Raw genomic sequence first — 13,562 nt, 5'->3', positions numbered from 1 at the left:
CTTTCTGCAAGTTTGCAATTCCCTATACATATCACAAGATGGCGCAAAAGCACTTTTCTATTAGGCAAGTCTATTTATTGCCCGACTAATGAAGCTCCTCCCCTCATTTCAACAGATTTGGCCACAAGGGGGCGCTGAAGCAAAACTTTTACATCAGAGTATTGGCCAGAGCAGTGACAATCAATTGATAATTTCATAATTGATTACATCTGAATTTACCCCAATCTAATTTCCGTGCATTAATACTAGCAAACTGGGGCAGTATATAATAAGAGTAAAATAAAATATTTTTATTTTCTTTCCCTCAATATGACTCATCCCTTAAATTTTCCTTAACATTTCCAATATTCAGTCTTAAATGTTCACCACTTCACCCCCAATCCGAGTTATCAAATAAAACTAAATGATCCAATGAGTTCTGTCAAACAAGAGCAGCGAGGGAGGGGGAAGGGGGGGGGGCTTCGAGTAGAAAATAAGACTGGGTGATTTATTCAACTCATCAAGACTGTTAATAATAATACAAAGGTGTTAAAAGGCCACATAGCATCCGGAGAACCCAGCAAAAAAAAATAAAAATAAAAATACTGACTGGAAAAACTATATATTTTTTGCTTCTCCATTTAAAGAAGCGGCTTGTGGTGGTCATCATGATGGGAGCTGGGGACAGTTTGACGTCTTTTTTTAATTTGCGTGCGGGGGTACCCTGGCTCCTCAAACGGGACGGCCTAAAGTGCACGTGTCCCCCCCCCCCAAAAAAATGAATGAATCTTAGCAAGATGAAGTGATCGCCGTATCGTGTGTGTGTGTGTTTTTCTTACAACTTCAGAGAGGAACAAAACGGCTTCCACTGGAGATTGTCATGTAAGTGCATTAGTTGTCTTTCTGGTTTTTATCTGACCGTAGCAGCATCGCTCATTATTATTATTATTATGAATGTGATTATTATTAGGCATTATCGGACTGAACAGCTACGGATGAGAGTACAACCAGAAACGTGACTTTATACAAATTATTTCGTCAGTGTATATGTATGTATACATGAAATATATATATACACATATACATACACACACACTGACACCCACACGCACAGACGCACACACACACTATCCACAAACATGTACAAGTTCATAGTCGTATAGCTTTTTGTTCTAAACCTTACATAGGCAACTTGTTTCTTATTTTTTTTGTTTCCATTTTAGCATATTATTAGAGACACCGTTAAGTAGAAAACAAAACAAAAAGGCACATCCGAGCGGCGCGGTTGGCTGGATTCTCAGTCCTGGGTGGGGAGGGGAGGGGGGGAAGGGGGGGAGTTTGTCGGTATTTGGCGCTTAGGTCAGGGTCATTCCGATGTCCGCCGTTTTGACATCGTGGCTTGACGGGAATCAAAGTTCGCATGAGCTCGATGTGCAAAAAATCCGAGCCGGGATGTTGGCGGAGGGGGCGGGGCGGGGCGTGGGGGGGGAAGGCAACTTTTTGTGTGTCTTGGAAACAGTCACAGTGTAGAGTTGAGGGGATGGCGGAATCACGGTCACCTTTTGCAAGTCATGTATAAAAACAAACAAAAAAAAAAGGAGCAAAAGCAAACAAAGAATCCCTTTCCCTTATCCCCCTGCATAAAATACAGATAAGACTTTGGCAGCTGTTCGGTGAGAAAGAAGCGTAACAGTTGAAGCTACAACAGTGAGAACTTTCCCCAAATGGGATGCGACCATTTTCTATTTAGCCACCTAGCCGTCCATTTTTTTTGTAGAGTGCTTGTCCTCATTTGGGTCACGGGTGGGGAAGCTGGAGCCTATCCTAGCCGTCTTTGGGCAAAAAGCGAGCTACCCCCTGGACTGGTTGCAGGGCAAACACTAAAAACAGTCGGGTCCAAAAAAAAAAAAAAGGTCAAATTGACTCGAGTGGTGTTCTGTCCTGGATTATTTTTGGCCCAACTGTTTTTAAAGTCCACCATTAGACAATCGTCCATTTTCTATAGTGCTTGATTTCATTGGGGTCGGATGAGCTGGAGCTTATCCCAGCTGACGTTGGGCACCCTGGACCGGTCGCCGACCAATCGCAGATATTGTCACCCGAGCATCGACACTGACATTCACGCTGTGGGCAATTTGAGTCTGCGATGATCTTCACATGCATGTCGTTGGAATGTGGCAGGGAGCCCGAGTCGCCGGAGTTGCGATGGGAACCCGGAACCTCACAACTGCAAACCCAAGATCCAAAAAGACACTTCCGAGACAATAAAGGACTTTGACTGGATGCGACTTGTCAATCTTCAGACATCAACCCGACAGAGAATGCATTTTACCTGCTGAAGAAGAGATTTGTAACCCAACAAAATGATCCATCCATTCCATTTCTAAAGCGCTTGTCCTCTTAATTAAGAGCGGCAGGTGAGCTGGATCCTATCCCGGCTGGCGGCAGGCAAAAGTCAGGGTCGACCCTGGACGGGGTCGCCAGCCGACTGCGGGGGCACATTTAGAGAAACTAAGATCCACTCTGGCCGATTTTGAGTCGTCAGTGAAGCTAACATGCACGTTTTTGGACAGTGGTAGGAAAGCACGGGGAAAGGGGGGGGGGCACATGCAAACTGCTCACAGGAAGGCCAGAGCAGAGACCCAAGGCTCAGAACTGAGAGGCCCACGTGCCGCCCATAAGGTCCCCGCGGCCAAGATGAGCGCCCCTTATCAACATGGAGGGTTCGCAAAAAAAGAAGGCGTGGCCTACGGGTCCCCCGCGGCGCTGTTTTCCACCAGCGAAAGTCCGTGCAGCAGCTCGCGCTTGTACGTCTTTGGGGGGAGCTTGGGCAACTGCGGGCTGGAGTTGTGGCGAGGGGGCACGGGCGGGGCGGCGATGATGGGCGCCGGGAGCGGACACAGGCTGTTCTGGCTGGCGCTGAGCGGGCAGCTCCGGCGGGGGACGCGCGGCGAGGGCGTGCCGGGCGGCGTGTTGGGCGAAGCGGGCGAGCTGCCGAAGTCCCAGTGGTAGCGGCCCACGGGCGAGGGCTGCAGGTTGAACGGGTAGTTGATGAAGATCTCCGGGGGCCGCTGGGGCACGGGCGGCGGCGTGTCGGGGAGCGGGTCCCGGGGGGGAGGCGGGGGAGGGCTGGGCAGGGGGCCGTCCAAGGGGCCGTTGTAGCCCGGCGTCCGCGGCTGCGTCCTGGGCAGGGGCGGCGGCAGCCGTGGGGGGATGGCGGGGGGGCTGTCCGACCGAGAGCTCTGATGACACACATGCAGACAACACGCTTAAAGTCCAGCAACGATCAGGTGCAGGAAGCCTCAAGTCTTACTTTGCTTTCCGACATGGTGTCCTTCCTTCGAGGCGGAAGTGGCGGCGGTTTGAGGAGCTCCTCCCCCAGCTGGTGGAGGCTACCGCATGACACCGACTGGAACTCTGACAGCGGGCACAAACAATACATTAAAAAAAAAGCAGTAGCCAGCATGAAAAGTACTCCGATTCTGACGAGTCAAAACTCACTGCAAGGTGGCAGGAGAACCGGAGCAAAAATGGAGTTGGAGCCTACTAGATACAAAAGAGAGAGGGTCATGTTTACTAATATGTAGGATGGCTCCAAATTCCACGCGGGCCTCAAACACACCGCCGTAGGAGCTGCTGAGGTCATGCTCCATGAAGACCGAGCTGAGGTCCGAGGAGGCCGACTGCGGCGGGGTGGGCGTGTTGGGGGAGGTGGGCACCGAGGCGGACGCCGGCGTCTCGGGGTCCGTCTCGGCGATGCTCCGGAAGGTGAGCTTGTGGTGCGGCTCCCTCTCCAGGGCCTTCACGTTGACGGTTCGCACGGGCCGGATCCCGGGCGATTTCAGCGTGAAGGTCGTCTTTCTGGGCTGAGAGCGGGAGGAGACCACATGTTAACCCTCACGTGGGCTTCCTTTCTCTCGCGTGCGTCGGACGGCCGGCGGCTTACAAATCGAGGCGCTTGTTTGCAGTTCCTGGGCTCGATCTCCATGGACGTGTTGAACAAGTAGTCTGAAAACTCCTTTTCGCTCCTGTTTCCCATCGGGTTTAAGTTCTCAAAGAACCGCTGAGGATTCAAAAACAAGTCAGTCAACACCAAAAACATCCATATTTCCTCAACTTTGATGTTCTTGCATCGTTGTGCACGCACCCTGATGTCGTGCTCCACGTTAAGGCAGTAAGGCTGGTTCTGGTACTGCTGGATCTCGCCGGTGATTTCCGCCACTTTCCTCCTCTTGCTGAAGTTGATCAGCTCCTTGCCGTGGCGTTTCAGGAAGTCCGGGTTGCCCTCCTCCGTCTTGAGGATGTTGGTAAGGTAGATCCCTGCGGTGAGGAAGGAGGGGCCACGTTTGAGCTTAATGTGGACAACGATGCAGACGGGTACAAAGGCTGGAGTGGACTTACCAAAGAAAGGCACACAGGGCGGGTTGATGGACTTGAGTTTGGCTAAGTACTTCTTGAAATGGTCTTGACTCAGTTCCACAGCCTCCTCCAGGATCCTCTTCTTCCTCTCCGGTATGGCCTGCACACACAAACATGGTCGCATGAGGCCATCTTGGGGTAAATTGACCAGAAGCTACAACTTGTCTTCTGAGCAAATGCATGGACCGTATGGGTCACCTCATAGGTGTGGTCCAGGCGGTAGACCGGGACCGAGTTGATGGCGCTGACCACCTCCAGCACGCCGTTGAAGTTGTTGAGCTCCTGAAAGACCTGCAGGATCTCAATGACGCGTGTCCACACCGCCACACGCTCCTCCAGGTTCATGGTCTCCACGATGCACCTGACGCACATTTGGACGCTTAGTTGGTGCGTCGGCGCAAAGAGGACACATCGGCGCGGCGCTCACTTCTCAAACCACAGCGTGAGATTGGTGGTGTGTCGGATCATCCGGAGCAGGTTGGGCGAGTTCTTTTCTTTGTCCTCTTTGGTCCACACGCTTCCCACCAGCTCAGACGGACGCACGGCTCTGCGGACGGATCGCCGTCAGCGCCCGTTTTTCCCGCCCGGCTTCGACGAGGGGCGACTCACCTGTAGAGCTCGGACTCCAGCAGGGTCAGCTGCCGGGCGATCTCGATGGGGTGGAGGGTCATGAGGTCGAAGGAGTCCACCTGGCCGGCACGGCAGATGTGCCACTCGATGGGCGGGGGCGTGCTGCCGAAGGTGAGGTTGTGGCTCACGCCGTTGGACTGGGTCTGAAGCTTGCGCCGGATGATCTTGTTGATGGACTCCACCCACTTGCGCATGGACTTGCCTGCGGTCAAAAATGGTGGAATGGTGAGGGGAAGTTAATGGAGAGCAAAATATTAGGGATAAGTGGCTTTGTATTAGGGCAAAAAAAAAAAAAAAAAGTAGAAGCAACTTGGGAACAGTCTGACCTCGCAGTTGGATTTTGCTCTTGATGTATTCCTCTAAGCGAGTCCTCAGCTCGGGGTCGTTTTCAAAGTCATAGAAATGATGCTCCACCCACTGACGGAATACATTGAGAACCCTGCAGAACAATTCCGAGAAGCTGACACAACTGACTCTAACCTGTAGAAGGAAAAAAGGTAAACATCTCACCTGAGCTGGACCGGCTGCACATATTCCTTGCGGAACCTCTGGAGCTCAGCCGCCATGGGCTGGTCGCCGTTCCACAGGGCCTGCCGGTCTTCCTCCGTAGGCTCCGGTTCTGGGATTTCGATCCTGAACACACGCAATGAGGGAATGTCACAAAGGAAACATCAACAGCAACAACAATAAGTGCTCGAGGAAGGAGCTTACCTGTCAATCAGCAGTGTCAGAAGCTCCTGAGGCTTGCAGAAGGATCGGTAGGTGGTCAAAAAAGTGCGCACAAAGTTTGGATCTAAAAGAAACAATTCGTTAGGAAAAAAGTATACAAATAATAAGCAATGTTCTCGCTGCACAATATGACAAATACTCACCGGCATACATGTGGTAGGTGAGCCTCTCGATGAGTTTGACCACCGTGCCCGCCTTGATGATGGGGATGCCCGTTTTGCTTTGCACTTTGTCCTCAAACACGATGTTCTCCTCAGAGTCCTGCACGGCGAAGCGGTAAAGCTCCGGCGAGGGCAGCCGGAGCGGGTGCGCCCGCTCCTCGTGCTGCAGCTCCGTGTCCAGCATGCGGTCCAGCGTGGAGCGGTACTGCAGCGTGACCAGCGCCGCCATCCACGCCGCCTTCTCCTCGCCTGTCCGGGCACAGAAGACGGCGCAGTTCTCGTCCTTGCCCATCAGCTCGAAGGCGTGCCGCAGCTCCGGCGAGTCCTCGCGGTCCACGATGCGCACTTTGCGCAGCACAAACTTCTCCTTCAGGCGGTACTCGGCGCCGCTCCCCGAGCCGGGCAGCCGCGAGCTCTGATTGGCCTTGCAGCTGATCATGAGGCCGTCGAAGAGGAAGTTGTGGCGCTCGTGTTTGGCGCCGGCGCGCAGCAGCGGGCCCTCCAGGATGAACTCGCTGCAGCACTGGCCGATGTCCTTGCCCTCCCAGCCGTCGATGCTCTTTTGGATCTCGTTCATGCGCTTGATGGCTAGCTGCTTGCTACGGATCTGTCGACTGTACAGGCGGTACATGGGCTCGCTGCGGGGGGGGGGGTCACAACAAACACACACGTCAATACACACACACTCCGAGCGCTGTCAGAGTGAATTTACCCGGGCTTTCGCCGTGGCTGCTGCTTGGCATAGATGCGTTCCACGCTGCACTGGAGGTTGAGTAGCGCCGTGATGGCCTGCTTCAGACACTCCCGGTCATCCTGGTCTTCACTGCGCTCCTGAAGTTGCTGCACAGCGGACATGATGGGGGGAAAGGAGGGGGGGCGTCACATCTTGCGCCATACTATATCCCAAATATGAGTGAGTACCTGCAGGAGCTCAAAGTAGTGCATGCAGTGGTACACAGGCACCATCATCAGCTGCGGAAGGACGTACTGAACGGCCTCCTTGAAGCCTTCTGCTACAGACTGTGAAGAAAAAAAAAGGCATGAAACCACTTGTGGACTTGATATAGAATCATTCCCAAGCAAAACGGCCATGTACAGTACTATATATTTCACATGTTTCGAAAGGTGGACATATGCGAGGGCGGGGGGGGAGTAACCGGAGAAGAAGCCACCACCATAGTGGCGTCCATTTAAATCTCCTCTTCCCCTGATGGACAATCAATACGCTCGCAGTGGAGGCTCCTCAGCAGTCCCTAAAATGGACGACGAGTCCCATCCGAGTTTTTGACGAACATATGAAGCGATTAGTGGACAAATTAGACTACAATTTGTGTCGTCTTTGTGGTGTTACTTTGGTGTCAGCCCCCGAGCACGCTTCAGTGCTATTCTTGCGAGGAATGTCCACAAAAAAAAAAAATAAACAATGTGGCTGCGGTGAATAAAGCGTACACAGACGCCCAACACGTCGCAAGATCCTCGCGGGGAGGAATTCCATCTTGGCTTCAAAGCACCACAGGAACAAATAGAGGGAGTGACCTAACTTTTACCTCTGTGCAAAAAGTCTTTTTATTGTTTGTTTTCTTTCCAGGGTGTTTTTTTTTTTTTTAAAGACAGGGAGTGGTTTAGAGACGGTTTGTTTTGGAAAAACATGCAAGGAGCTGTAAGACCAGATTGAAGAGATGACTGAGAATAGAGGCGACTAAAAAATTGCTGAAGAAAAGAGAAACAAATTTGATCACCCCCCCCCACATACAAAAATTCCCCCACTGCTGCAAATACCGAAAATCTCAGAGTAACTGACACAGACTATGTGTGTCTTGACCTCCACTGAAACATTCACTGACTCACCAGAAGCTCCTCAACTCACTATTTTGCTTGGGCACAAAGTCACCACTAGAGGGAGCCAAAGCTTTGCTGTTATTTCTTCAGCTTGAGCAAAAAGTCAATGGGTCAGTCGTTGGTACCTGGAAGTAGAGGCCCACGGTGGGTCGGGCCATCAGGTTGTTGAAGTGCTCGTGGAAGACTTTGCTGAGGATGTCCTGGGAGAGCGTCTCGTAGGGGTCGAACGCTTGCTCCTGCGCACGCAGCCGACAAAAACCGTATTACGACATGCGCGTCGACCCAGATTCGGCGGCGTGAGAAACGAGCGCACCTCGGCCAGGTCCTCGAAGCAACTGCCCACCAAAGGGTGAGGGCTGCCGTCTGCCGTCATCTCCACGGCGTCCTCGATGAGGCCGAGCAGCTTGACCGTCAGCTCGTGGATGTCCAGGATGTTGCTGAAGATCACCTCCACGTCCTGAGCGGCGCAACCAAAAACAAAGCGCTTTTTTGCTTTGCTTAAAATGTCTTTTTCTAACGACCTGTACATCTCAACTTTTTTCTTCTTCACACAATTCGATTTTCATTCCAACAATAACTTCTCCGACTGATCTTCTTCCATTTGTACCTTTTCAGCGTGCATCATCCTTCATGATTGCTTTATCTGGCAAAAGGTCACGTTCATTAGCATGATGTAAAAGGAAGGAGCGACGGGGGCTAAAAACAACATTGGAGTGGAGCAGAAGAAGCGGCAGGCAGACATAATTGGCGCTATTTTGGCCAGGCAGATGCCGTTCTTGTCTCTACATAATAACACGCTGCGCATTCCGCGAGGGCCTCCTCATCCCAGCCATGCCGCAAATTACCCAAAAAAGAGCAACTATGCAAAAGCCGCAGCCGAGGGCCCAACTTTCCATTCGCGCCTTCACAATATCGTACGCCGCTCTTGTTTGGGTTTCATTTGCTGAGCTGGGAGTAATCCTTCAATACGCTTAGGTGGGATTTGGCCCTAAATGCGTTTGTAATCACGCTAAGCTGGGAAAGCGGACTGCTCGTCAGACGGATTTTCCAGCGCCGCGCCTCGCTGGCTTGCTTGCTTACCCGCGGCGTGAAGATTTTGGAGTTGGACAGGAAGTGGTGACGGAACACTTTGATGATGAGGTCCAGCTCGCGCAGGTACTGGCGCTCCTCGGCGATCTCCAGACGCACCAGGTCGTCGTACGTCAGCTCGCCCGACGTGGAGGGCTCGTCGGTGCACTGCGACATCAGGCCGATGTCGTCCTCCTGGTCGAACATGTCCATCAGCACCTGCAACGTCAAAGCGTGGTCAGACGAACTGAAAAAATGGCTCTTTTCCTTTTTGATGATTCAAACGTTTCACCTTGTCGGCACACATGGACACTTTGATGTCCTGCTGGCTGATCTCGTAATGGCGAATGTTGCCCACGTAGTTGCCTGCCAACTTCAAAATGTCCGCCGATATGTACTCCACCACGGCCACGATGTACAACGACACGTGGTAGTCCACTCGGTAGCCCAGCACCTCCTGTTTGGAAATGGCGAGTCAGCGGACGTCTTACGGAAACCAAGCGACCTTTCTCAAACCTTAAGCAACGGGTGGATCTTGTCCACGGGGAGAAGCAAGGGATTCCTCCTCTTCCGCTTCTCGATGGCCGACTGCGCGTCGGCGATGGCCCACTTGTCTATCGGGTGGGGAAAGGTCTTCTGAACTCGCTCCTGGTGACGGCAAAAGGAAGGTTAACCAACCTAGCCGCCTTGCAAAGACGACAAAGTGGCGTTTTTACCTCCACGTCCTGCACGGAGCGAGGCTGCGCCACGCACAGCATGTTGAGAAGCTGCAGGATCAGCTCCTCAATGTGCTGCAGGGCGTCCTCCTTGGCTTGGAGGTTAGGGTGGACCTGCTTCTGCACCTGAACATGACAAAAAAAAAAAAATGGGGCAAATGAGCATTCATTTAAAAGCCCGAAAGGATGCCGTGGACGGACGGGGTCGAGCCCTCTGGCAGGAATGCAGTCAGTTGAGATCCTCAGGGCGAGAACGGTCCGAGCAGGTGGACAGCGAACGGCGAGGTCGGGCAGAGAAGCAAAGTAGGCCACGGGGAAAGCGAGCGCCAGGCCCCGCAGGAAGGAATGCGAGCGCTAAGACTTAAAAAGGCCAACGTCATCGGCGCCCAGCATTCCTATGCTCTGACTTGACTGGAGATGCTGCAGCGTGCAGAAAGTCCCCTCTCCGAGAATCCAGTCCCCGTGGCGGAGCGAAAAAACAAATAAAAAGAAATACCGAATCTTGCCTTTTACTCGTGTTATGAACTTTGGGCCAGTCGACAAAGTGGAAAATCAGAAGCCACAAGTTGGCCTGGTTGCCGTTCCAGTAGTTGCACACTCACAAGACTGGCTGGAAATCAGACACCTCCACTTCGAAACGCGCACACTCTCGATATTTACAGCTCCGCATTCACAAGCAAAAGCGGACTCTGAGATCAAGCCTGCACGCGTGCACTTGACCAAATTCCAGAAAACGCCGAGCTTGGTGAGTCACGGCGCCGCGCACTTCCAGGGGTTTCCCCCTTGCGCAAGCTACATTCGCACCACGGTTGGCCCGCCTCGCCGAGGCCCGCGAGCAACACGTGTCAACCGCCGCCCACCGGACAGCGGCAGGATGGGAGCAAAGCGGCAAAATGCACAATTGGAAAAAACTGCATAAAAAGACAGAGTGAGAGCTCTGCACCGACATTCAGGAGCTTTGTCTGTGATGCTGCACTTTTTACACTGCTCGTCATCTAATGCCAAAACAATTTAAAAACAATATATATAATACAAAAATATCACAAATGAGGATTTATATGATCAGGATTAGGCGTCGGTTATGGAGTTAAAAAATTGGTAAGGTTAAAATTTGTGCAAAACAAAGGCTGGGCCGTACAATAGCAACTGGACAATGTTGAAACCGGCTTAACATTTCTAATTCAATTGATTATTCACTGAGCTGTGTATGTGAGGGGAGGGGCGAGGCAGGGGGGGGGGGCACATTGGGCTCAGGTTGCAGGTTGTGTGTGTGAGTGTGTGCTTGTTATTAAAGCCAAGCATGTGTCACTGTTTGTGATTCACGCCATGACATCATCGGCCATTACGAGCAGACTGTCTGGGGAAAACTCGGGGCAGAGATCAACTGGCAGACAAAAGACACACGCGCGCAGGTTCGAACACACACACGACCGCAGACGACGTCACACGCCGCACAAAAAGCGAAAGCATGCTTCAATACCAAAGAGAAAAATCGCCAGGTTTCAAACGTAGCTTCGAACTATCGATGAACAAGTTTTGTGACACAATAAAAATTTAGACCTGATGATCAAAATGGTTGAAATAAACTGCCCAATCGGGATTATTCTAAGTTTTTTTAATACATAAAATTACAAAAATGGTGGCCAAGGTTAATTAAGGAGGCTCGTAACCGAAGCTTCAAACCGACGAGGGAACACAGCGAAAAAGCACGGCTGCGACTCTTGATGCCAGCAAAAGGGCAGACGGCGGGAATGCACAGTTGTCAATAACGGCGGCGTGGCGGAGGCTAAATGAGGCCGCCGTCGTCGTCCGGAATAGCCGGGACGACACGCAAGCACAACAGCACACCGTCATCCACACACAAATGGCGCCATCAGTGGCTCACTCATTTTTTTTTAAATGTAAACAAAAGTGACAAAAATGGAGAACATTTCCATTCAATTTGATCAAACCAATCGTGCCGCTGCTCATGATGATGGAGAGGAAAAAGAAAGTTGTAATTCTGCTGAGCAAGGACATTCAAATTAAAACGACTTCCCCTTCTGGAAGTTTCATTTACAGTAGGCCCTTGGGAACAATGTTGGCTAAAGTAACAGTTAGCACAAGTATGCACACCCTCCCAGATCACGTGGCTGCATTGGGAATTAAACAATCACGTTCAAACTGATGTTAATTGGGAGGAAGTCAGGACACACTAGCTCGCATTTTGAGCCATCAAAGTAGCCACCGGGTTGCTCCAAGAGGGTGGCAAAGCACTACTTTGGTCTAAACATAGCCGCACAAATCACACTGTTCTTTAACACCACGATGATGCCAAATTGATATTTTGGTGTGCAAAAATAGCAAACAGGTGACATTTTAGGTTCATGTGTGGGTTCCTAACCAAATTTTCGTGACGATGATGTCAATCATCACTTCCTGGAAAAGAATATTTATATTTAGCACAGAAAAAAACCCAAAGAGTGAATGTAATTGTTTGTTTTGATGGCAAAGGTTTGCTCGACGGAGACGTTTTGCTGTTGTTGCTCATTACCTTGCGCAGGGCTTGCACGAAGAGGCCTCTCCACTTGTGACTGTTCTCGTCACTGGAAAAGTCGTAGATCTGCTGGGGCTGCATCGCTGCTGCTTCTGCTGCGGTGGCGGTGGTGGCGGCTCCTGGCGTTGCCGTGCTCCGGCCCGAACTGTCAGCATCGGCCCCGGCGGATAGTTAGCCCGCTTTTGTGGGTGGGTGGGTCAGTCCAGGGCGGCGAGCACGGCTAAAGAGTCCGTCTGTTCGTCCGTCCAACGCGGCCGGTTGCCTTCGATCGTATACGAACCGGACTGGGCGGGGAGGTGGTTTTGTTAAGGCGTTGAAAAGCAATCTACATTCGGGGTTAGGCACATGTAGCTCCGGGGTCCACTCGTTAGCTTTGCCGGCTAACGAGGGGGGTTAGCCCACCGTTCGGTGTAAACACAGCACGGCGGCTAACTCGGAAGCTAACGGCTAACAACAAGGTGGCTAAGCGACACCCTCGCCGGTTCTAAACTATCACAGGCACGTTAAGTTGAATAAAGTGGCGGCATTTGGGGCGAAGAAGCCCGATAACGGGCAAAATTGGGAACGCGGTGGGTTCCGGGGCGCCTTCGAAGACACCTGTAACGCTAGCACGGTTAGCTCGGCGGAGCAAAGCCGCCGCTGGCCTCCGACGAACAAGACACACTTTCTCCGCCGTCACATGCGGACAGCTTGGAAGCGTTGAAAATCCTCCCTCAAACAAAAACAAAACAAAAGAAAATAGTCGCACAGCAGTGGTCCCAAAGTAAAGAAATCCGACGAGTCGGAGGGCGGCGACACGGTCAAGTCCCGCCGTGGGAAAGTCTTCTGTGAGCGGTGCGGCGCAGGAGGAGGAGGCGCAGCCAGCCGGGATGGTTTTGGGTTCGCTTTGGGAAGTCGGACAAGATGTTCGTTCGGGGCAACTCCGCTGTCTGCCTGCTTGCTTGCTTACTGGCGTCCTTCAGATCAACTATTGTAGCAAAATATATATATGTATTAAAAAAATAATAAAAAAACAAGGCTGACATGAGTGACACGTCTTCCACAAAAACGATGTTTTTTATTTTATTTTTTTACAATGCATACGAGTCCTGCTTGGTTTATTCATGGCTTATAACAAAAGCACATTTCACTCGAAGCGACGTTACATAACTTTTATTTTTTAAAAGTAATATTTTAAAAATATTGTATTTTTTTCCATTCCATCCCTATAAATGTAAATAATAACATCTGTTATGCAAAGCGCTTTTTACGACGACAGCTGTTGTGAAAGCGCTATATAAATAAAGATGTATTAACAATCTATATTGTTCCTTTTGATAATCATTAAATTACACTATACGTGAAACACATTGTATTAAACAAAAACTTTTTAAAATGCAATAACATTGAAAAAAACCCGATATTTCAATTAAAATTTATAGTGCAATACATTAAAGAATTCCAACTAAATTTAAAGACTGTCGTTCCAAGATTTACTCAGAACTC

The 13,562-nt window shown here is 51.0% G+C and overlaps 1 protein-coding gene across 2 annotated transcripts; it reads right to left on the bottom strand.

The window, feature by feature from the left end:
- Positions 1-53: 53 nt before the first annotated feature.
- Positions 54-13,023, bottom strand: sos2 (son of sevenless homolog 2 (Drosophila)). Of its 2 annotated transcripts, none has more exons than XM_088400656.1 (23): positions 12,075-13,023; positions 9,542-9,667; positions 9,342-9,473; positions 9,118-9,282; positions 8,838-9,044; positions 8,071-8,214; positions 7,883-7,993; positions 6,840-6,938; positions 6,631-6,758; positions 5,901-6,556; positions 5,740-5,821; positions 5,539-5,661; positions 5,355-5,467; positions 5,008-5,230; positions 4,826-4,945; positions 4,597-4,759; positions 4,381-4,498; positions 4,127-4,299; positions 3,926-4,042; positions 3,602-3,845; positions 3,481-3,525; positions 3,293-3,396; positions 54-3,221 (listed from the first exon to the last, which is right to left on the bottom strand). In XM_088400656.1, exons 1-23 carry the CDS (start codon positions 12,156-12,158, stop codon positions 2,727-2,729), a joined length of 3,972 nt encoding a protein of 1,323 aa, XP_088256782.1. In that variant the 5' UTR covers positions 12,159-13,023; the 3' UTR covers positions 54-2,726. The 2 variants fall into 2 exon arrangements, with proteins under 2 accessions (XP_088256782.1, XP_088256783.1); XM_088400657.1 differs by having other exon boundaries at positions 3,481-3,522.
- Between the last annotated feature and the right edge of the window lie 539 nt (positions 13,024-13,562).

The sequence above is a fragment of the Syngnathus floridae genome, chromosome 16 (genome assembly GCF_059516105.1).
Source record: "Syngnathus floridae isolate MCC-2025c chromosome 16, RoL_Sflo_1.0, whole genome shotgun sequence".
Classification (NCBI taxonomy): domain Eukaryota; kingdom Metazoa; phylum Chordata; class Actinopteri; order Syngnathiformes; family Syngnathidae; genus Syngnathus; species Syngnathus floridae.
The sequence above is the reverse complement of the archived record's forward strand: the minus strand, read 5'-3'. Positions and strand labels throughout refer to the sequence as shown.

Bases quoted from the DNA above. Each gene is read 5' to 3' on its own strand.
- sos2 (XM_088400656.1), bottom strand. From the start codon at position 12,158: ATGCAGCCCCAGCAGATCTACGACTTTTCCAGTGACGAGAACAGTCAC. The intron at 9,283-9,341 runs GTTTGAGAAAGG...ATTTCCAAACAG, and splicing joins AGATCCACCCGTTGCTTAAG to GAGGTGCTGGGCTACCGAGT. The intron at 7,994-8,070 runs GTGCGCTCGTTT...CTGCGTGCGCAG, and splicing joins GCTTCGAGGACCTGGCCGAG to GAGCAAGCGTTCGACCCCTA.